The 23,468-nt window shown below is 40.6% G+C and overlaps 1 protein-coding gene across 5 annotated transcripts in view; it reads right to left on the bottom strand.

Moving 5' to 3' along the window:
* PCYT1B (phosphate cytidylyltransferase 1B, choline) overlaps positions 1–23,468 on the bottom strand; it is a 159,314-nt gene that overhangs the window by 37,864 nt on the left and 97,982 nt on the right. For 4 of the 5 annotated variants that reach the window (XM_077144971.1, XM_077144970.1, XM_077144972.1 and 1 more), the window contains 3 exons: positions 16,701–16,843; positions 13,624–13,812; positions 5,000–5,095 (listed from right to left, as the gene is read on the bottom strand). In XM_077144971.1, coding sequence (XP_077001086.1) covers positions 5,000–5,095; positions 13,624–13,812; positions 16,701–16,843 — 428 coding nt within the window. The remainder of the gene's footprint in view (positions 1–4,999; positions 5,096–13,623; positions 13,813–16,700; positions 16,844–23,468) is intronic. The other variant, XM_077144973.1, reaches the window with a different exon arrangement.

Here is a 23,468-nt window from a genome sequence, read left to right as displayed (position 1 = left end):
TGTGTTCCAGTAGCCATGTTCTTTGAAATGATTGTATAATGATATAGCTTTCACAATGTGACTGTGTGATTGTGAAAACCTTGTGTCTGATGCTCCTTTTATCTACCTTGTCAACAGACGAGTAGAACATATGGAATAAAAATAAATAATAGGGGGAACAAATGTTAAAATAAATTTAGTTTGAAATGCTAGTGATCAATGAAAGGGAGAGGTAAGAGGTATGATATATATAAATTTTTTCTGTTTTCTTTTTATTTGTTTTTCTGAATAGATGCAAATGTTCCAAGAAATGATCATGATGATGAATATGCAACTAAGTGATGTTATTGTGAATTACTGATTATAAATGTAGAACAGAATGATCAAAGGTTAAAAAAAAAATTTCCACCAGGGAAACCTGACACTGTCTCAAACTTTAGGGATTCCCAAGTAAATTGGCAAAGTCCTTGATGGGGCTTGCTCTTGTGAAGTTTATTTATGTATCAGAGAAGCTAAGCCTACCTATAGTTATGCCTAAGAGTTACTTTCAGAAAACCTCTTTTGTTGCTCACATGTGGCCTCTCTTTCTCTAAGCCCAATGCTGCAAATAAAATCATTACCTTCGCCCCTATGTGTGATATGGCATCAGGGGTGAAAGTCTCCCTGGCAACAGAGAACATGAATCCCAGGGATGAGCCTGGACCTGGTACCATGCGATCAACAATACCTTCCTGACCAAAAGGGGGGAAAGAAGTGCAATAAAATAAGGAATCAGAGGTGCCTGCCCATGCAAAAAAAAAAAAAAAAAAGAAAGTATCAGAGGCTAAGAGAGTTGAGAGGCTATTCTGGAAGCTACTCTTAATGCAAGCTTTAGCTAGATACTGCTATTTTTGCCAAACCCTAACCAAAACCATTCCTGTCAACCCTAAAGAATACCTAGGGCTCTATCTGAGATTCTACAGAAGTTTCATGCGGTATGATTACTTTCCAGAAAACTACAACCTCCAGATGGGTTCCTAGGCCGGATAAGTCCTGAAATCTAGAGGGACCAACCTCTCCAAGAACATCAACTAATTCAATCCCTTTATCTCATAATATTGGCAGCCCTTTCTAACAAGAAAAAGTTAGAATGGGCATAGCCCAAATACCCCTAACTATTGGGAGAAAGATCAAAGGAGAAGGAGGAGTTATAACAGAGAAGTTAGGATTTAACAAACGAGTATGACTGCTGAATCATTATATTGATATTTAGTCTCCAGTGTCTTGGAACAGCTAAAAGGAAAAAACTAAAATTGTGGAGCTGTACCTGTACCAGACTCTGAAATCTATTCTATAACTACTTGTTACAATGTACTTTGAATTTATTGCTTTTTTGTACATATGTTATATTTCACGATTAAAAATGTTTAAAAAGACAAATAACGAAAAAGATACAAGTGCTGGAGAAAACATGGAGAGAGAGATGTACCTATTCACTGTTGGTAGGCAAGTAGAATGGTGCAGCCCCTCCAGAGGGCAGTGTGATGGCTCCAGAGGAGGCTAAATATAGGATTACCATATAATCCCGCAACCCCGTTATTAGGTATCTACTTGGAAGAACTGAAAGCAGGGACACGAATGGACATCTGCACACTGGTGTTTATGGTGGCAGTCTTCACGATTTGCAATGGATACAGGTGGCCTAAGGGTACACTGATAAAAGGAAAGGCAAACTGTGGTGTATACAATGGAATACTGGGTGACTGCAAGAAGGAATGCAGTCGTGAGACATGCAACTAAGTGAATGAAACTTGAAGACAGAATGTTGAGGGAAATAAGCCAGAAATAAAAAGACAAACATTATAACACCTTACTAATATGGACTGACTATAATGTGAAAACTTTAGAGAATTGAATTTGAGAGCATAGGTTATTAGGAGAAGGCTTACTGTAAAGGTTCCTAGACTGTAAGCTCTTACAGCAATCACATCTATTCCAGGGTTGTAACTGTTATTTCTAAATTCTAAGATGCTGACTCTTTGTGTATAACCTGGTCGTTCCCTAGAACTTTGGGTATCTCTGTGATACCTGAGACTCAGAGCTTGAGTTTTATAGCTATGAAAGTCAGCATTACCCCATAGAGCAAGTGTTTAAAAAGCTGAAAAAGAGGTCAGACTTCAACTAGAGATATAAATGAAGTTTTTATAGTTAGGACTAAGACAAATCAAGCTAAACAGTAAAGGATGATATTGACTGTTTAAAACCCCAACTTCTATGTGAGATCAAAGGGAGAGATGTTTATTTGGTGCAAAATTTATATTTTGGGTAGTACATTACTTAATTTAATTTGTATGATCAATTTAGTTGACATCATAAGTACATGGAATCTTGAGTAAGATATGAGATTTTGTTGGTTTATCCAGGTTTGTGTGATGCCCTGATATATCCCAGAGTAATCTGGGCAGTAAATCAAGAAGTATTTGCAGTCCCCTTGAGGGACTGGGGGAAAATGTGGAAATGTTAAACTTACCCACCTGGAGAATTTCTGATATTCTCACAAGCATTGGGGACTCCCAATTCAATAGGCCAAGATCTCGACCTTGGGACTTGACCTTATGAAATGTATTCCTACAAAGAAGAAGCTAAGCCTACTTATAATTATGTCTGTGAGTCACCCCCAGAGAACCTCTTTTGTTGCTCAAATGTGGCCACTCTCTAAGCCAATTCGGCAGATGAACTTACTGCCCTCCCCCCTACGTGGGACATGACTCCCAGGGGTACAGATCTCCTTGGCAACATGGGACATGACTCCCGGGGATGAGACTGGCCCTCTCATTGCGGGATTGCACCAAAGGGGGAAGAGAAATGAAACTATTAAGTTTCAGTGGCTGAGAGATTTCAAATAGAGTTGAGAGGTCATTCTGGAGGTTATTCTTATGTATTATATAGATATCCCTTTTCAGTTTTTTGTGTATTCTAATAGCCAGAGGGAAATACCTGAATCTATTGTAATTTAGCAGCCTTGATTTTTGAAGATGACTGTAAAACTGTATAGCTTTCATGGTATTGCTATGAGATTACAAAAAGCCTGTGACTGACACTCCTTTTACTCAGGGTATGGACAGATGGGTGAGAAAATAAATTCCAAAATAAATAAATAATCAGGGGGATACGGTCATGGGATGTTTTAGGTGTTCTTTTTATTTTTATTCTTACTTGTATTTTTTTTTTGGAGTAATGAAAATGTTCAAAAACTGATTGTGGGGATGTAAGGGTAATTCAGTGGTAGAATTCACACGCACCATGCGGGAGACCCAGGTTTGATTCCTAGTCCATGCACTTCCCCAAAACAAAACAAACAAGCAAACAAACAAAAACCAAACAAAAACCAATTCAGCAAATGGTGATACAATAACAGGATACTCACATGAAAAAAGAATGAAATGTAACTCCCGCCATATAGCACTCAAAAAAAATTGATTGTGGTGATGAATGTACAACTGTATCATGATACTGTGAACCACTGACTGTACACTTGGGATGATTATAGGGTATGTGAATATATCTCAGTAAAATTGCATTACAAAAAACACTAGCTCTGCCTGCCCTGGTCAAGATGGCAGAGTGAGATGCTCTACGGCTCCATCCCCAACAGAAGTTTCCAACAACCAGCAAGAACTAGCAGAAACATATTTCTCAAAGCTCAAGAAAACTGTTAAAGGACTACAATAACAAGGCAAGCACTGAATCAAAAAAAAGGTCACTTAAAGGCAATAGGCTCCTGGGGTGTCCTGGCTAGCTCTTGCCCCAACCCCTCACCGTGTCAGCCCACACTACCAGTACAGATAGATTCCTGGTGCCAGTTCTAGAGGGAACAGAGTAATCCTTGTGAACATACTGAGATGTCTGGCTCAATCTGTCTGGTGGTGGTAGCCTGAGGGATTAACTGTCTTAGAATTTGCCCTGAATGTAAAAGACAGTTTACAGCGCTCTCCCTAAAATCTTGTGGGAGAGCCATCAACTCATACGGCCTGGGTAAAGAATTGCTGGCTATAGGACATATAGTACAGTGCCCAGGACAGCGAGAAAACTATTCCTTAAGGGAGACGGGATATTCAGAACCATGTAAATGGAGGAACCCCTAGGGCCACTCCCACATGCCTAAAACAAGATACATGCTCCGAAAGGATCAGGGAGGATCCTATGCTTTGGTCTGGGGCTATTCTCTAAATTCACTATATAAAATAAACCCTGAAGGAGAACACTCACACAGGTGAATCTGCAAAGACTTCAAAAGGTGTTTTATTTTCCTTCTTTGTGTGTGTTAGTGCTAGGCATTCACAGAAAGCTCTAACACAACACTAGCTGGATACAAGCTTAAAGAACAGACACCAGAGAGTCTAAATCCCAGTGATTATACTTTAAAATTCAAAATGTCTGGGTTTCAACAAAAAAAAATTACAAAAAAAAAAAACCAGGAAGCAATGATCCAGGCAAAGGAGAAGATTAAGGTATTAGAAACCACCAATGAGGAGGAGGACTAGATTTGGAACATACCAGACAAAGACTTTTAAAAAAATGTTCCTATGCAATGATGGTGATTAAATGTACAAATATAAAAAATATTTTACATGAGGGAGAACAAATGAATGTCAACATTGTGAAGTGTTGAAAATGGATGGTATACAGGAAAAGGTACAATCAATGCAAGCTAGGGTCTATAGTCAACAGTAACATTGTAATATGCTTCCACTGAATGTTTGGCATTATGCCAAAACTAAATGTCAAGTGGGGGGCATGGGGGAGGGGTATGAATTCTATGGGGGGGGAAATGTCTCCATATAGATCATGGTGTCGAAGGCATGTATATTTGCTTAGGTTGGATTGTATGACATGTGAATAAAATTGTTTAAAAATGAACAGAGGGAGGACTTCCAGGAAGGTGGCTGACTAGAGCAGCTTGAGATTGGCTCTGCTCCAAGGAAAAGTTAGAGAAGGGACAGGAGGGCGACTGAGACAGGAATTTGGAAGTGTGGCTGACCTGGAGGAGCCTTCTGCACCACACAGGGCAGCCTTGGTTGCAGAGGCTGAGGAACTGAGACGCAGAAAGCTGGAGCCTGGCATGGAGGCACGGAGCCTGCGGGAGTACACAGACAGATACACAGGACTAGAAGTCAGCCAGGCCATATTCCTTGGGTGTGCTACCCTCACGGGTGCAGTTGTGACTGGCAACTCACCCCACACTCCATGCACCTGAACCCCGTCACCCGCTCCCATTCCCCACACTCCAAGCGCCCCCACCCCCAACCCAAGTGCAGCCCAACCCACATCTCCTGCACCCCTCCATAGCACTACCAGCCCCTCCCTGTTCCCTGCAGGCTGTTGCCAGCACCTAAGGGCTGTGGGCACTAACCTCTATACCTAGGCTACCCTGGCCCCCTGCCCACAATGTCACACAGCCTCACCCTGCCCTCCCAGAGCTCAGCCCATCCATTCACCGCACTTCCAGATGTGTGCATGTACACAGGCCCCCAGTCATGTCATTCAGCTCTGGGAACTGCATCTTACAGCAGTCCTAGAACCATGCATGCACACAGGCCTCAGCCTCACTTCCCAGCTCTGAGAAAGTGCCAACCTGCACAGCCTGGTCACTTCTGCCCCCAATCCATGAAGGCATAACGCTGACCTGCTGCCACAGCTCTATGCATGCGCACAAAGGGCCCTGTGCCTTAGACCAGTGCACACCAGGATTATGCCCTCCAGAACAGTGCACCCGCACAACAACATCCTCCCTGGCCACTGGGTACCCATGTTCACAAGCATCAGCGTAACATCTCCAACCTGCGCCTATACCTGCCCTGAAACACATCATCGCACTGAATGCTCCACCCCATGCCCTGCTCCCTGCTGTACAATCATCTCACAAACATAAGGCCTTAGACTACTGAAAAAAATCAACTCCCAGAGTAAATCAATCAAGATATTTACATGCCACAAAGATAGCAGAAGATCACTAAGCATGTCACAATGCAGACAGATATAGTCCTGCCTGATGGCCAAATTAAAACACCAGAAGAGACACAGGCATTGGAACTAATCAAAGATGTTCATACAACTCTACTTAATAAAACAAGTGGGATAGCAAATGACAGAAAGGAGATCAAGAAGACAGCAGAAGAGCACAAAGAGGAATTTGAAAGAATAAATAGAAAAAGAGCAGAAATCACAGAGATTAAAGACTCTGTTGACCAAATAAGAAACATACTAGAGGCATACAACACTAGATTTGAAGAGACAAAGAAAGAATAAGTGATATAGAAGACTTCGAAGACTCAAAACAGCAAATGGGAAAAAAATGGAAAAAAACTCAATGGGAAGTCAGGGACAAAACACAGTGCACAAATATAAAAATATAAAAATCATTGGTGTCCCAAAACGAGAAGAGAGGAGTAAAAGTCTAGGAAGAATAGTTGAAGATATAATGGGGGAAAACTTCCCAACCCTTCTAAAGGACATAAAATACAAGTCAAAGAAACCCAAAGAACTCCAAACAGAATAAATCCAAATAGGCCTTCCCCAAGGCACATACTAATCAGTCTGTCAATTGTTGAAGAGAAGCAGAAAATCCTGAAAGTGGCAAGAGAAAAACAATCTACTACATACAAGGAAAGTCAGATAAGACTAAGTTCAGACTACTCAACTAGCACCCTGGAGGCGAGAAGACAGTGTGCTATGATATATTCAAGATCCTGAAAGAGAAAGACTTCCAGCCAAGAATTCTGTACCCAGCCAAACTGTCCTTTAAAATTGAGGGACAGATTAAAGCTTTCACAGACAAAGAGATCCTGAAAGAATTTGTCAACAAGAGACCAGCCCTATAAGAAATACTAAAAGGAGTTCTGCCAGATGAAAAAAAAAGACAAGAGAGGGAGGTCTGGAGGAGGGCACAGAATTGAAGTGTACCACTAAGGATGATTTAAAGAATACAAAGAATAAGAGGGAAAAGAATATATAGATCTGACAAATAAAATAAAAAAACATAAGATGGTAGAATCAAGAAATGCCTTTTCATTAATAACTGAATGTTAACGGACTAAATTTACCAATTAAAAGATACAGATTGGCAGTTTGGATTAAGAAACATAATCCAGCTATATGCTGCTTGCAAGAGACTCATTTTAGACACAAGGATACAAATAGATTGAAAGTGAAAGGATGGAAAAAGATTTTCCATACAAGTTGTAACCAAAAGAAAAGAGTAGTAGCTATACTAATATCAGACAAAATAGACTTTAAATGTAAAGACATCATAAGAGACAAGAGATGGGTGGACTATTAGCTAATGAGGTTGAACTCCAATGTAAGGGAATAGGTAGTAGTGAAGGTGGTTCTCTAGTGGGTCTAGAAGTAATATTACCATATTGAAGGTGAACAAGATTGAAAGGCGTTGTATAGACCTATGTGTCCCACTGACTCACACTAGAAATATGGATGAGTTCTTGTAAGAATTACTTCAAAGTTATGATTCTTGTATAAAGAGTGTCCAGAACAGCAGTGTTAGCAGTAAATGGGTGGAGGTGGCCTAAGGGTACAACTACTGAGAAATGGAAGGGGGAACTGAGCTGTTCACATACAATGGACTACTGAGCAGCTGCAGGAAAGAATGAAGCTGTGAGGCATGCAACCAGGTGAATGAACCTTAAGGACTGTATGTTGAATGAAATGTCAGGAACAAAAAGGCAAATATTATCATGCCTCACTTATATGTACTAACTATAATATACAAACTCAGAGAATTGAAGTTGAGAGCATAGATTATCAGGTTGGGGCCTACTGTAAAGGTTCCTAGATTATAAACTCTTACAGCAGTCATATATATTTAGTAGTTGTAACTGATACTTCTAAATTCTGAGATATTGAGCTGTTTGTATATAACCTGGTCATTTCTTGAAACTCCAGGTATTTATATGACACCTGAGACTCAGAATTAGAGCACTGAACCTATGAAAGTCAGCATTACCCCATTCAGCAACTGTTTAAAAAGCTGAAAAAGTGATCAGACTTCGTCTAGAGACATGAAGAAAGCTGATCTGGATAGGTAAATCAGGATACTGGGTAAAGGATGATATGGCCCGTATTTTCAAACTTTAACTTCTGTGTATGACCAAAAGGAGAGATGTTTATTTGGTACAAAAATTATATTTTGGGTAGCACACTATCTAATTTAACTTGTATGCTCAGTTTAGTTGAGCACCATAATTAATGGAATCTTAAATAAGGAGAATAAAAAAAGGATTTTCAAAGTCACCTTGGAGAACTGGGAAGAAAGGAGGAAACATTCAACTACCCTGCCTGGGGTATTCTGATATTCTCGCAAGTGGTGGAGACAACAAATTCAAAAGGCTGAGCTCTCATTCATAGGGCTTGCCCTACGAGGCTTATTCCTGCAAAGGACAGGCTAAGCCTATTTAAAATTAGGCCTAAGAGTCACCTCCAGAGAACCCCTTTTGTTACTCAGATGTGGCCTCTCTCTCTAAACCAACTAGGCAGATGAATTTACTGCCCAACTCCCCACCCCCTACATGGGACATGACTCCCAGGGGTGTAAATTTCTCTGGCAACATGGGATCTGATCTAAGGATGAGCAGGGACCTGGCATCATGGGAACAAGAAAGACTTCTTGACAAAAAGGGGGAAGAGAGAAATTAAATAAAGTCTCAGGGGCTGAGAGATTTCAAACAGAGTTGAGAGGTTATCCTGGAGGTTATTCTTATGTATTATATAGATATCCTGTTTTAGTTTATGGTGTATTGGAGTGGCTGGAGGGAAGTACCTGAAACTGCTGAGCTGTGTTCCAGTAGCCTTGATTCTTGAAGACGATTATTTAAAGATACAATTTTTACAGTGTGACTGTGTGATTATGAAAACCTTGTTTCTGATGCTCCTTTTATCCATGGTATGGACAGATGAGATACAAAATATGTACATGGATACAAAATAAATAAATAATAGGGGGGATAAGGGGTAAAATAAATTGGGTAAATGGAAATACTAATAGACAATGAGAGGGAAGGGTAAGGGGTATGGTATGTATGAGTGTTTTCTTTTTCTTTTTCTTTCTTTTTCTGGAGTGACGCAAATGTTCTAAAAAATTATCATGGTGATAAACACACAACTATATGATGCTATTATGAGCCACTGATTGTACATTATGCATGGAATGTATGTGTGTGAAGATTTCCCAATAAAAATGGTTTTTTAAAAAGCGCTATAGAAAAAAAGGTCCTATGTATACTTAAAGAGCTAAAGGAAAACATGGACAAATAATTAAAGTAAATCAGGAAAATAAAAGATGGACACAAAGAGAATATCAATAAGGAAATGAAAATGAACCAAATAGAGTTAAAGACCACAGTAACAGAAACTAAAAATGCCCTAGAGGGGCTGCAAGAAGGAATGAAGTTGTAAGACATGCAACTAGGTGAATGAACTTAAGAGCTGTATGTTGAATGAAATGTCAGGAACAAAAAGACAAATATTACCATGCCTCAATCATATGGATTAACTAAAATATAAAAATTCTGTGGACTAAAGTCAATATTGGTTATCAGGTTGGAGTTTCTTGTAAAGGGTCCTTGATGTAAGCTCTTATAGCAGTCACGTATATTCAGGAGATGTAACTGTTAATTCTAAATTCTGAGGGAAAAAATGCCCTAGAGGGGTTCAACAGCAGCTAAAGAAAGAATCAGAGAACTTGAAGATAAGACAATTTAAATCATTCAGTCTAAGGAGCAGAAAGAATGAAGAAAAGTGAACAGAGCCTGAGAAAATCTGTGGGTCATCATCAATTATGCATTTCAGGAGTCCCAAGAAGAGAAGAAAGAAAGAAAGGAGCAGAGAAAAGATTAAAAAGAAATAATACCTGAAAATTTCCCAAATTTAATAAAAGGCATAAATATCACACCCAAGACACTCATTGAACTCTAAGCAGGATAGACATAAATAGGCCCACATTGACATATTATAATCAAACTGTCGAATGGCAAAGATAAAAAGAGAAATCTGAAAGCTGTAAGAGAGAAGTAACATGTCATGTACAAGGGAGCCTCAAGATTAAATACCAATTCCTCATTAGAAACCATGGAAGTAATAAGACAATGGGATGACATATTTAAAGTGCTGAAAGCAAAAAGTTGCCAAACAAGAATTCTATATCTGGGAAAACTATCTTTCAAAAATGATGGAGATAGAACTCTGAAGCTATGAGAGTTTGCAGTACCCCATACACAAACTGTTTAAAAAGTTGAAAAAGTGATCAAACTTCGAGTAGAGATATGAATGAAGCTGATCTGGATAGGACTAAGGTGAACCAGAATACAAGGTAAAGGATGATATGGTCCATATTTTAAAACTTCAACTTCTGTGTGAGACTAAAGAGAGAGATGTTTATTTGATGCAAAATATGATGTATATGTGCAAAAAATTATCATGGTGATGAATATAAGTAATGATATTGTGAGCTATTGATTGCACACCATGTATTGAATGTATACGTGTGAAGATTTCTCAACAAAAATATTTTTTTTAAATAAGGGAGAAGTTAAGAGAGTCCCAGGTAAATAAAAGCTCATAGAGTTCATCACCAGTAGACCAGCTCTACAAGAGATGCTAAACAGAGTTCTGCAGGGTGAAAGGAAAGGACAATAGACAATAGATGGAAGTCACGTGAAGAAATACATATCTTCCAAGAAGGGTAACAACATGGGTAAATGCCAGTGCTGTTGTAATTTTGGTTTGTAACTCTACTTTTTACTTCTTCCATGATCTGAGGGGCAAATGCATAAAATGTAATGAGAAATCTGTGGTTTGGGACTTAATGTATAAACATGTAGTTTATGACAAGAACTACACAGAGCTGGGGTGACAGAAAAGTATAGACACATAGTGTGTGTATATTATTGAATTTAGTTTTGTATCAAAGCAAGAGATTATTACAGATGTAGGATGTTAAGTTTAAGCCTCATGGTAACTACTAAGAAAATATCAGAGAATATGCAAGTTCATAGAGAAAGAAAGTAGAGTAAAGGTTGCCAGGGGTGGGAGGTAGGGCAGATGGGAAGTTAATGCATACTGGGTGCAGGGTTTCTGTTTGGGGAGATGGGAAAGTTTTAGCAATGGAAGGTAGTGAGGATACTGCAATATAATGACTATTATATTGGTGATGGTAGCAAAATATTGTGGATGAGATTAATCCCATTGAATGGTATGCCTGGGAGAAATCGAGATGGAAAAGTTTATGTTGTATATATTTTCCCACAATTAAAAAAAAAAGAAAGAGCAACCAAAGAGACAGTGGGAGTTAAATTCAATACATGGTCCTGGATGGTGTCTTGCAAAGGAGGTAAAAATGTTCAAAGAGATATTATTGGGACATAGGAAAAATAAACTATAAGCTATATATCAATGTTGAATTTCTTAAATTTGATAAACTGTACTTAAGGTAGTTACATATCCTTGTTCTTAGGAAAGGGACATGGCAAGGAGCATGATGTATACAACCCACACTCAAGTGTTCAGAAAACAGATTGATATAGATAGATAAAAAGATGGATGGATAGACAGAATGACATGGCAAATGTGGCAAAATGTTAAAATTGGTGGATCCAGATATTTGGAGGGTGGGGTGTGTTGGAGTTCTCTGTGTGGGATTTGTAATTTTTGCTGTTGTTAACGGTCCTGTAAATTTGAAAGTACTTCAAAATAAACAGTTTTTTTAAAAAGCCACTCACTCTTTCTTCAATCTCCAAACCTAGTTGTGAAAATGTGGATGTTACACTGCACACTAGGTTAATGGGACATTTCAGCCTGCATGTTATAAAGACCATAGAATTCCAGAGAAAATGGTCTGCCCTTTATTTGCCTTTGTGTCTTCCACAGTGCCATGCATACAGTAGATGATTAATAAATGTCCCATGGACTAAACTGACCTGATCCGAAAGTTTTTATAGGCCTGGAGAAAATGAAAAAGGGGCCCAGCCTCTGGTCCCTATCCTCTTAACCATCTCTTTCTAGAAGCCATTGAGGGCTCAAGCAGCCCCTTGCACACTCTCCCACACTCCTGAGATCCAACAGATAGGGCATGGGTAGCCTATAGCACCCACCTCTCTAATCACTTAGAGACCACTTAAGCTTTAACCAAAGCATCTCTTCCAATTTCCCAACATTGTTCTTTTTCTATTCCTAATTGAGTGTTTTACTTTCTGATAACCCTATAATGAACAACCTCAAATGAGCAGAGAAGCGGCATTGACAACCCATTGGTAAAATTAAAAAGTCGAAGTGGATTTAGTTAGAGACTTCTCATGTCATAATAGGAAATCTATTATAAAATGGAACCACTTATTTCTGTTTTAAAAGGAAAGTTAGCTTTAAAAGTACCTCTTTCATGGGGCCCCAATCAACTCAGCTAATAATACTGGTTATTTACTTTGGAAGTACGTGCACAAAAGAAATACCAAAGGAATACAAGCTGGCTCCCAGAATTGTCTTTTTTCCTTTCCATTGTTATCACTCAGAGTTGTCTGTAAAATTTAGGTCAGGACACCTTCTGCACATTTTATTTTCTCACTTTTAAGATACAGATCATGGCCTCAGTCCCTGAGAGGGCCCATCCTAAAAGCTCTAACAAACATGTTTTAGCCAAGGACAAAGGTTAAGAAAGTAAACAATCTCATCAGAGGGGAAAGAGCAAAATTACGGATATAAACAACGGCTGATTGTACCTTAGTCTTAAGCACTAGCCTTAGTAAACATCAGGTCTTAGGCCCCTTTAACGATTCTACTAGAGACTCAGAGTTCTTGTACTATGTGGAATGCCTTGTTCTGAAATCATATATTGCTTCATACATTTCTGTTGCCTTTGCAGAGCGCTGACTTCAAGAACAGCCGTCACCGGAAAAACCTCTCCTGTTCCTAAGTCCCAACAAAATTCTGTGCCTGGCACGTTTTTTGGTCTCACTGTGGCCTCTCCCCATGCTCTGCAAGAACTGGGCCCAGTCTCCTAAGGCTCTTGCATCTTATCCCAACACTTGCATGCCATGGGAAAGCAGGGGGGAATCAGGATATGATGGGCACCAATGAGAGGCAAAATCCCACCTCTTCTCTCTCTTTTGATCAGTTCTGACAGCGGAACCTGACTGAGGCAAGAGCATTTCTTTTGCAGCCTCCTCCCCAAATCACAAATGCTAGTCATTGATCCAAGAGTCTGTTTTCCTTGTCTTGCAACCCAAGCTCTGTGCTGCCACTGACCCCCTTCACCCCCACCTCCACAAGCTTTGCATCGCCTCCAACTGGGAAACTAGCATGAACTATGGAACCAACCCCTGCAACAGTAGACATTTGACAAGGCCCCAATGGCTTCTAAGCTCTGAATAAAATACAGGAAAAAGACCAGAACTGGTCTCAGGTTTTGTTGGGTGCCATATTAGCGAGTAAAAAGTACAAGCTAGATAAGGAAATGACACAGACTTGAAGTCACTCAGGCTGATGCCCAAAAAGAAAGTCACTTATTGGACTGAGAAAAGGGATACCCTTGAGTGGCTCGATGAAAAGCAGGATAAACTGAAAACGTGTGTCATTGTGGGATGAAGTGAAATAATTACATACCCATGCTCCATCAGGGCCAAACAGTTCGAGGAAGTTTCCAATGAATTCCCTTGACTTCTCTTCCCACTTCTGAATTAGGTCATGACTCTTTTCTTCCACTCTGTTAACAAATTCTTTTGATCTTTCCTCCACATTTTTGACCTTTTCCTTCATTTTGTCCACCTGGTTCTGGAAACGGTATTTCTTCTCCTGGTCAAAAATTGAGGAAGAAAGAAACAGATTTATCCAAGAGGGCACAAGAGAGATCAATCATCCACACCGATAGTCACATTTCATTTGAGTTGTGCTTTTTCCTAACCTGGACAGTCAGGATGTTCCTATTTCCTAAAGGCTGGAGTAAGGGGAAGGCACATTTTTTTGTAGGAAAAGTCATTTGTCGTTAGCCAATTTGGATATGTAAATGGGAAGGAAAGGTAGTTTTTAGTGGTCTCTTTCTTTTAAGCATCTATGAGTTAAAGTCACATATTTAAGAGAGGAATAAATATATATATATATTTACCCTTTATTATGGGTAGCTATTGGGCAAATATCCCACCCAGTTCTTCTGGGACTTAGTCAAAAGTGTGAATTTTGCACAGAATGGCAACTCAGAGGCTGCCCGAGTTCCCCATTACAATGGGATATTATTAAAATCAATGTTTCCTGAAATAAGTGGGCCACTGGCTAGGCTTAGAACCCATCCGTTATACTGAAATTTTCATTGTAATGATATTTTCCATTAAGGGGATTGAACTGCATCTACTTCTTTGGTGATGGAGAAAGCTTTTGTTCTGATAGCATCTCTGGACTGGAATTTATAGCCTTTATGTAGCAATGCTGTCTAGCTATGTGCCCAGAGGCCAATGTGTGTTGGCCAAGCTCTGTGTCACCTCTAAACCCCACTTGTCCTAATCTGTGAAATGAGTGTAATTATTATACGTACCTCATAAGGCTGATGTGACAATTAGATCATGTACAAAGCCTGGTATTTAGTAAAGGCGCCACATGTGTTAACTGTTTTTGGTTCTATTAAATGACAACCGCATTTAACCTGCATTACCTGATGAGGGCATCAAAATCATGAAAATGATTTCATTTTCATGAAAATGAAAATAACATGGGACAAAGGTCTTCTCTCATGAAATCATTGATACCTTTTCTCCTAAAGGAGGAAAGCCTTAACTTTTCTTTAGTATATGGGAGTAAAACTCATTTCATAGATTAGAATTTTTGAGATACCTGGAATATTGCAAAACTGGGTTAGGATTCCCTAATTTCAACCTTCCATACCTTACTGAAGCCTCAAGGGTGGGGTGGGAGCTATGTGCGTTAGCCCTCAGCTATAGATGCGTGCAGACATGCTACGGGAGGTCGCTCTGCCCTCCATGACTTACCATGTAACCTTGAGTGAGTTGTTCAACCTCTCTGGGCTTCTGTTCCCTCATATATATGTTGGCTATAGTCATTATACCTGCCATCATAGGCTTATTATGAGGGTTAAATGAGATAATCCAGGTGAAACACTTAGATCAACCCATGATATACTCTCGGTAATTGCTAGCTGTTGTCTATATATTATTCTCTTCTACCATTCTTTCTGCACTGGAAATGGTTCTTAGGTACAGCTCTTAGGGGCAGCCATGGAATAGTAGAATGAGCACTGAACTAGGAGTCAGGAGACAGGGGAGCTGCTGTTGTCTCCATCTCTCCTTCACTTGAGGGACCTTTGCCAGTTTAGGGTCCAGCCTTCCTCATCTCTACATCAGAATTCGACTGGGTGACCGAACCCCATCAGATTCCTACCTCCTGTGAACTTCCATGATTCATATATACACGTCTCTCTCACACATTTGATTTCACCTCTGAACTGCAGCCAGATTTGTTGTCCTAAGAAAGGCCACAAGGCACGTCCACAGGGCACTGCAGGGTCCCTGAGCTAAGTGACTCATCTAAGGGCCATTTAAAGAGAGTGAGCAAAACTTTTGGAAATGGCTCAACATGCTTAGATGGTTGACTGAATTCAATTTTAAGAAACAGGTAAATTTTTTTAAATAACAGGGTTTTGTTCTAGGATGACAAATAATCATTTCATTCTGATGCCATTCGAACCTGGCACTTTTCAGTTTGTGGCTTGGCTGGTACAAAATCACAGAGCCTGTAGTCGCAACACTCCCTGACTCATGAGCTCAACTGATAATCACTGACTCAATAACACTGCCTCCTATTTCAAAAGTATCAGTGATCAATGGTGTAAGCTGCTTCATAATTATAGCCACACATAATTATAAGGATCTAGTTTGGGAGAAAATTTACCCTTTGAACATACAGTATCTTTTTTTCCAGGTAGAAATTCTGAATTATGGCGACATCCTGTTTTAATCAAGTTGTCAGCTCCTTGGAGCCCAGGTAAATACAGTTGTCCAGACTCACTAACCTCACCTCCAGCAACCTCTTTGCTTTTTAACAGCTTGTTTTGCTTGTTTTAAAGATTGTTTTAACAGTTGCTCTATTATTAAAGTAACAGCAGCTCTGTGAGAACAATACGGCAGAAATACAAAAGGAAGCCAAAGACTTTAGGCTTTATTTAAACAGCTGTAATTTCTTTGGACGATAAAAAACGGCTGTTAAGGTTTCTAATGAGCATCTATAAGGCCTTAGTAAAATGAAATTTTTTTCATGTTAAAACAAGAAAGCGTTTTCTCAAGGTTTAGCTCCTCATTATCTCTGCCCTCCTTCCTTTCAGCAGAAGACAACTCTCGCCTTTCACAAAGGGCAGCCCTCCTAGAACCCCTTCATCCAGGTCCGAGAACTCTACGTGGGCAGGTTGGCATGAGGGGAGGGAGGTAAAGCAGCTCCTTTATAGAATGCCAAGCTCACTGCCTGTGTTCCTCGGCTAACTTTGGATATTGGTTTCCTCATCTGTAAAATGGGGCTAATACATCCTTAGGTTGTTGTGTGGGTTACATGAGACAACAAATGTAAAGTGTTTAGAACCCCACATGGCACGTAGTAGGTGCTCAGTGTACATTAGTGATGGGGGGGTGGTTAGTGGTGGGGTGAAGCGGGGGCACTCCGAGGGCACAGGGGGGCGCACTCACATTGATAAAGCTGACGTTCAGCTCCTTGGCTGTGTACCCCCTCTGGAGGTTGCGTCGGGCATAAACATCATAATCGCGGACAATTCTGGTGATGATGTCTGATGTTGAGATGCCTTCTGTCCTCTGCGTTGGAACAAACATTCCTGTGCAGATAGTAAAGAGGAGACAAAGAGGGAAAAACTAAGAAAGCCCTGGTTGAACTGTTTTCTTTAATGGCACTTGTTTCCTGGACAAAGATGCAGTGCCCAGGTGTGCCATGAGGTCCTCACGTCTGGTCACGCCGCCTCTTTCAGCCTCGCTTTTGAACGCTCCCTCCCTCCCACACACTCTGCCTGCTCATTGGCCCGGACTCGCCCCCCCCCCCCCCCATGATGTCCACCCACACTCCTGGCTCCTGGCATGTGCTGATGCTAAGCTCTTCTTTTCTGCCCTGGACCTCCCTTCCCTGCCCACATCCGCTGCAGAGTTCTTTCTCGTCCTGCAAGGTCCAGCTTCAAGATCATGCCCCTGGGAAGTCCTTCCGACATCACCTGGCAGAATTCACAACATTGAGGAGGTAAACTTGTCTCCCATTAACAAAAGTATTTTTTGTATCTGTCTCCTTGGAGAAAGGGAACATTTTGAAAGCACAGGTCATACCTTAACTTCTCTGAATCCCCAGCACCTAGCTCATTGCCCCTGTGTCTTGCATGTGGGAGGTATTCAATAAATGCAAACTGAATGAATAAGTGAATGGAGAATAACAGCTGAGTCAATGAATGAGATCATAGCACTACTGCTTCTGCCTCCAAAGAAGCCTGTGAGAGATTATAGCAAAGGAAATAGGAGAAAGAGTGTACTATTTCTGTTGTCTCTGACCTAAAGACATGCCAGTGGGGTGCTAGATAATTTTATCTCCCTAAGAACAGTCTACTGTGCATGGTGGTTTCACCATTCAAAAGCCCTTTCATCCAGAATGCATCGGATCAAGCAAAAATAATCAAGCACAGAGAATGCCAAGTTCTAATAGAACCTCTTCAAGGTCCTCAAACATGTATTTGGGTGTACCAATACGGGACTACTAAGAAGTCACAAACATTAACAAAGACATGAATCAGGTTTCATTCACACTTCCGTTGTCAACTGAAATGATGTGCTGGCAACTGAGATCCTTCCACCTAACATCATTATGCCTACTCAGTCAGAGACATCAGGCATGGGACAGTATGAGAGAGCCTGGGGACAGAGGAACTGGGCCCTCAGTTTGCAGACTTGGGCAAGTCACTGAAACCCTCTGAAGGCAAGTGACTTAACCTGTCTCCTCAGGTAACAAAGTGGCTGGACAAAATGACACGGGACTCACCCTCACTGCTTTCCTCCCCCTCACTCCTCACACCCAATCAAGTTCTAATCACCAATCTATTTCCTAAACGTCTCCCCAATTCATCCACTTTGCTCCATCCCCCATCCTAAACCAATCCAATACCATCTTGTTCGAAGATTACAGCAAAAGCCACAAGACCGGTCTCCAGCAATGTTGTTTCTGTCTCCTTCAACCCATCCTCCATGCAGAAGCCAGGATGACCTTCCTAAATGCCAGTCAGTTGCCCCACTCAAAACCCTTCACTGTCCTTCTACTGGATTTAGATTCAAACTCTTAACTTGGCTCTGCAACAGCTCACATTATCTCTTCCCTATGCTTCTTTCTCTCCAGTCTCATCTCAGACCCTCTCCTTTGCATTCCTTAAACCAAGGCATCATTCTCATTATAGTCTGTGGAACTGAGCAACAGGCTAACCCTGCCTCACCTCAACCACACCGGATTTATTCAATGTTCTGAAAGTGCTGCCCTCCCCCACCCCCCTCTTCCACCACCACACATTCTCTACTTCATAGACTTTTGGTCATGCACTGGGTTTCAGCTTTAGTGTCACTTCTTCAAGGAAATCTCTCAATCTCCTGATTAGGTCTCTCCTGTTTGTTATTCCCTCCCATGATCCTCTGCTCTTTTCCATCAAATACTCCAAATCCTTATAAAAACAACTTGTTCAATAACTGTCTTCTCCTCTTGACTATAAGCCACACAAGAGAAGAAACTGTACCTGTCTTGTCTCTTCTTTTATATTCTGCACTGGGTGACAAGCAGGTAATTTAGGAATATTTGTTGAATGAATGACTAGATATATGCTGATCTCTAAATAGCTTTCCAAATCTAACCCTTTCGGGTTCTATGGACATATCTGAACTTTTCAGTCTTGCAGCCCCTGTTATGGTGTCCCTTTGAGGTTTTATTCTGATACCATCTGTACATTCCCAGGTCATATCAGCAGCAGGGTGGCACTGCTGATGTTAAAGAGACAAAGCATCTAATTTCTAAAGTTATGTGGCTCAGAGGACTCACTAGGCCAAAAACTTCTTCTATTACCTTCTATGAAGATAGAATCAAATATCAGAAACCAAATGGAACACAGAGGAGGCAAACATCTAAACTTGTGGATATAAATAGCACCCAAACTGACCCAGCTGTGCAGGGGCCTGTGGTGGACACAGGAACCCTAAGTGGTCCTGAGCTGGACTACATCCCCACCCTGGTGGAAGCAATGGAGAGCTTTCTGGTAAGGAGTCTAGCCAATCTTTCAGCAGGCAGCTATTTCACCCACACTCCTGCCTGCTGAAATGTTAATAAGCTTTTCCAGCTGCTAACAGATTTTAGCAAGTCATTTAGACACTTGTGACATAAGCTCATCCTTTCTACGAAGCTTGAGGATGAGCTCTCTCCATGGCTGAGTAACTGAAAGCGGGGTTGGGGTTGGGGAGAGATGTGCTTTGGCTGGTTGGGAGGTAGGTCTCTAAAAGAAGCCAAGCCCTCTGCTGATATAATGAGGCACCCAGCTTCCTCCAAATCCTAATTATTGCTCTGCTAAAAATATTCAGTAATGAGCATGATCAGAGAACCTTTTTTATCATGCTTTTCAGACTTGCAGCGTTTGGTTATGGAGCTATTTTAAGAAGCAGCAAAGTACATGTTAATGAAGGAAACTTTCAACAGTAGTAGGCAATATTAGAATGATGATGAGTAATGTGGACCTTACAGTCTATTTAATTTAAGCTCCATCTTTTCATCCAGCTTTGCTAGGGATTTTGACATGTGGCTCTGACAAGCACAGCAGAGTGCTGTAAAGCTTAATTCATAGCCTTGATATCTCTGGCTTTGTTTGACATGATTTTTCACTTTCAAAATAAACCACAATTAGAGTATAAAAGCCAAATATGGATGCTCAGAACATTGCTGAGCATCTTTCTCCCACAATGAATCCTTCTTTACCTGGAACCCAAACAGATCTACGCAATGACTCTCCCTCTGGTGAGGACTTAGCAGAGCAGATTAAGAGACCACAGGGAAGGACCCTTGTGCATATGAACAGCCACACACAATCTTATGCCTGTGCTCCAGGGCCAGAAAAATATTGCCTGACTATTCAATTTAGAAATGGAAGTTGTTGTGGATTAAAGATGGCCCCTTGAATGTGAACTTGCCTTATTGACTTGCTTATGACAAAAAGAATGTGTTTTAAGTGATGCTGTGCAACTTCCAATACTGGTTCTGAAGAATCCTTGCAGCTTCTGCCAAGGCTGCTTGCTGTCTGGATACTCCTTCCTTAGAACACTCACTCTTGGAACCCAGCCACCATGCTGTGAGAAGCCCAAGCAAGACATGGAGAGGCCATGTATAGGTGTTCCAGTGACAGACAACCCAACTGAGTTTCTTGCTGACAGCCAACAACAGCAGCTAGCCATTGAAGTGGGTCATCTGGGACTCTGAGCCCAGTCAAGCCTTCAAATGACTGCAGCCCAATGATATCTAACTACAACGATTTGAGTAACATCAAACAAGATCCACGCAGCCAAGTCCTTGCTAAAATCCTGACCCACAAAATCATGAGTAAGATAAAATGACTCTTGTAAATTGTTACATTTGGGGGTAATTTGTTATGCAACAAAAGGTAACTAGAATAAGGATATTTTATTTCCTAGAGTTAAGAAAAATATTGAATCCGTTCCTACACCTTAAACAACTGGAACTTGACATGTGATGCCTAAAATTAGGAAAACAACTCCAACAGGCCCAGAGGATAAAGCATCAATCCATGGAGACTCTTAGACCTTGGAATCTAATGGCACTTGTCCTGCTGGGTTTCAGACTTGCATGGACCTGTGACCCTTTTTTCTTTCAAATTTCCTCATTCTGTAATGGGCACGTCTATCTTATGCCTGTCCCACTACTGCATTTTGGAAGCAGATAACTTGTTTTCTAGGTCTCACGGGTCCACAGACCAAGAGGAATTTTGCACCACACCCATAACTGATTTTGATAAGACTTTGGATTTAAGAGTTGTTACTGATGTTTACAATGTGACTGTGATTTTGAAAACCTGTGTCTGATGTTCCCTTTATCTAGGGTATGAACAGATGAGTAAAAAATATGGATTAAAAAAATAAATAGAGGGAACAAAGGTTAAAATATATTGAGTAGATGAAAATACTAGTGGTCAATGAGAGGGAGGGGTGAGGGGTATGGTATGCATGAGTTTTTCCTTTTTTCTTTTTATTTATTTTTCTGGATTGATACGAATGTACTAAAAATGACCATTATGATGAATATACAAGTATGTGATGATATTGTGAGCCATTGATTGTACACCATTATGGAATGTTTGTATGTTAAGAATGCTTTTGGTTGTTGTTTTGTCAATAAAAATATTTTAAAAAAAGAGAGTTGTTACTGAAATGACTAAGACTTTTGGGATGTTGGAATGGGGTAAATGTATCTTCATGTGTGAAGAACATATCTTTTGGAGTCCAAAGAGCAGACTGTTGGAGACCCACTCCTGTTCCCCACAAAAAACATGTTCAAATCTTAATCTGTGTTCCTGTGGGTGTGAACCAATTTGTAAATAGGACCTCTGAAGGTATGATTAGTTAAGATGTGAGCTCATTTGTGAATAGGAACTTCAAAGATCCTATTTAGATGAGGCCAAATTAAATTAGAGTAGGCCTTAATCCATATGACTGAAGTTCTAATGAGGACAGGAAATCTAGACAGAGACACAGATGACTGAGCAGGAGAAGTAGAAGCCAGAAGGAGAAGCCATGTGCTGGAAGCAGAGATGGAAGTCAAGGAACCCCAAGCACTGTGGCAAGCCAGCACCAGAATGTTGTAGAATGCGTGAGGAAGAATGACCTGTCAAGACCTTGATTTTAGATTTCTAGACTCCAAACACCATGAGACAATAAATTTCCACTGTTTAAGCCAACCCATTGTGTAGTATCTGTCACAGCAGACCTGGCAAACTGAGACAGCAAATTTTCTTAGCTCACTAGATCTTACCCAGAAGTAAAACAACCACCAAGCACTTGTTCCTATACTACAAGTCAGCTGAGGAACTATCACCCCAGGGAACAGTGATTCAATTAACCCTGGGGGTAGTTCAGCTGACCTAGAATCTCTGATCTAGATCCTTGCACCTTTTGTGAGGTCTACAGACCTGCTGCATCTAACAACCTGGGAGTTCATTACAAATGGGAACCTCAGCCCTACTTATCAGATCTACTGAATCACAATCTCCATTTTAACAAGACCCTGCAGATGATCTGTAGAAACACATCAGTTTGACAATCTCTGGTCTATACCAGGTCCTTCATGACAATTTTAGGTAAGAAGAAGCTACCTTACCATTCAGATTTTACAAAGACTTAAAAAGGTATTAATCCCTCCATGCCATAAGCCATCTCAATGGAACTGACACATCGGCCAGTTTGTGTGCTTTGACCCCAGTATTCGTCAGCAGCATTCCAAGTCTAAAGTATATGGGGTTATCTTTCCTGGGACTCCTTAAAAAACAAGATTGGTGTTATTCTGTACATGTTAATTCAATACCACGATACATTTCAGAGTATTTGAGGCAGAAAATTAAAAGTATTTGCAAAGTCACTTGAGGGACTGAAGAAAAACTGTGGAACTATTCAACTTCCCCATGTGGAGAATTCCTGGTATTTTCTCAAGCATTAGGGACTCCCAATTTAACAAGATAAGCCCTCAATCCTGAGACTTACTCGTATAAAATTTATTTTTGTAACAGTGAAGCTACGCCTACTTATAATTATGCCTAAGAGTCTCCCCCAGAGAACCTCTTTTGTTGCTCATATGTGACCTCTCTCTCGAAGCCAAACCATGCAAATAAACTCACTACCCTCCCCCTCCCTAAGTAGGACATGACTCCTAGGGGTATAAGTCTCCCTGGCAATATGGGACATGACTCCCTGTGATGAGCCTGTCCCTGGCATAAGGAGATTCTTGACCAAAAGAGGGTAGACAAGTGAAACAAAATAAAGTTTCAGTGGCTAAGAGATTTCAAATAGAGTTGAGAGGTCATTCTGGAGGTTACTGTTATGCAAGCTTCAGCCAAATATTGCAAATTTCCAAACCCCAACCAATAGCATCCCTGAAAATCCTAAAGAATAACCTGGGCTGTATCTAAGACTCTATAAAAGTTTTACCAATTAAGTTCATTTTTACAAAAACTTACAGCCTCCAGGTGGCTCCCATGCCAGATAAGCCCTAAAAGCCAGAGGTACCAGTCTCTCCAAGAACATCAACCGGTTTCATTCCTCTACCCCATAAGGCTGATGCCCCTTTTTAGCACGAAGATATTAAATCTGTCATTGCCCAGATAACTCTGAAGATTGAGAGAATGATCAAATGGGAGGGAGGAGTTGTAACTGAAAAGT

This window comes from Tamandua tetradactyla, chromosome X (assembly GCF_023851605.1).
Source record: "Tamandua tetradactyla isolate mTamTet1 chromosome X, mTamTet1.pri, whole genome shotgun sequence".
Lineage (NCBI taxonomy): Eukaryota > Metazoa > Chordata > Mammalia > Pilosa > Myrmecophagidae > Tamandua > Tamandua tetradactyla.
The sequence above is the reverse complement of the archived record's forward strand: the minus strand, read 5'-3'. Positions and strand labels throughout refer to the sequence as shown.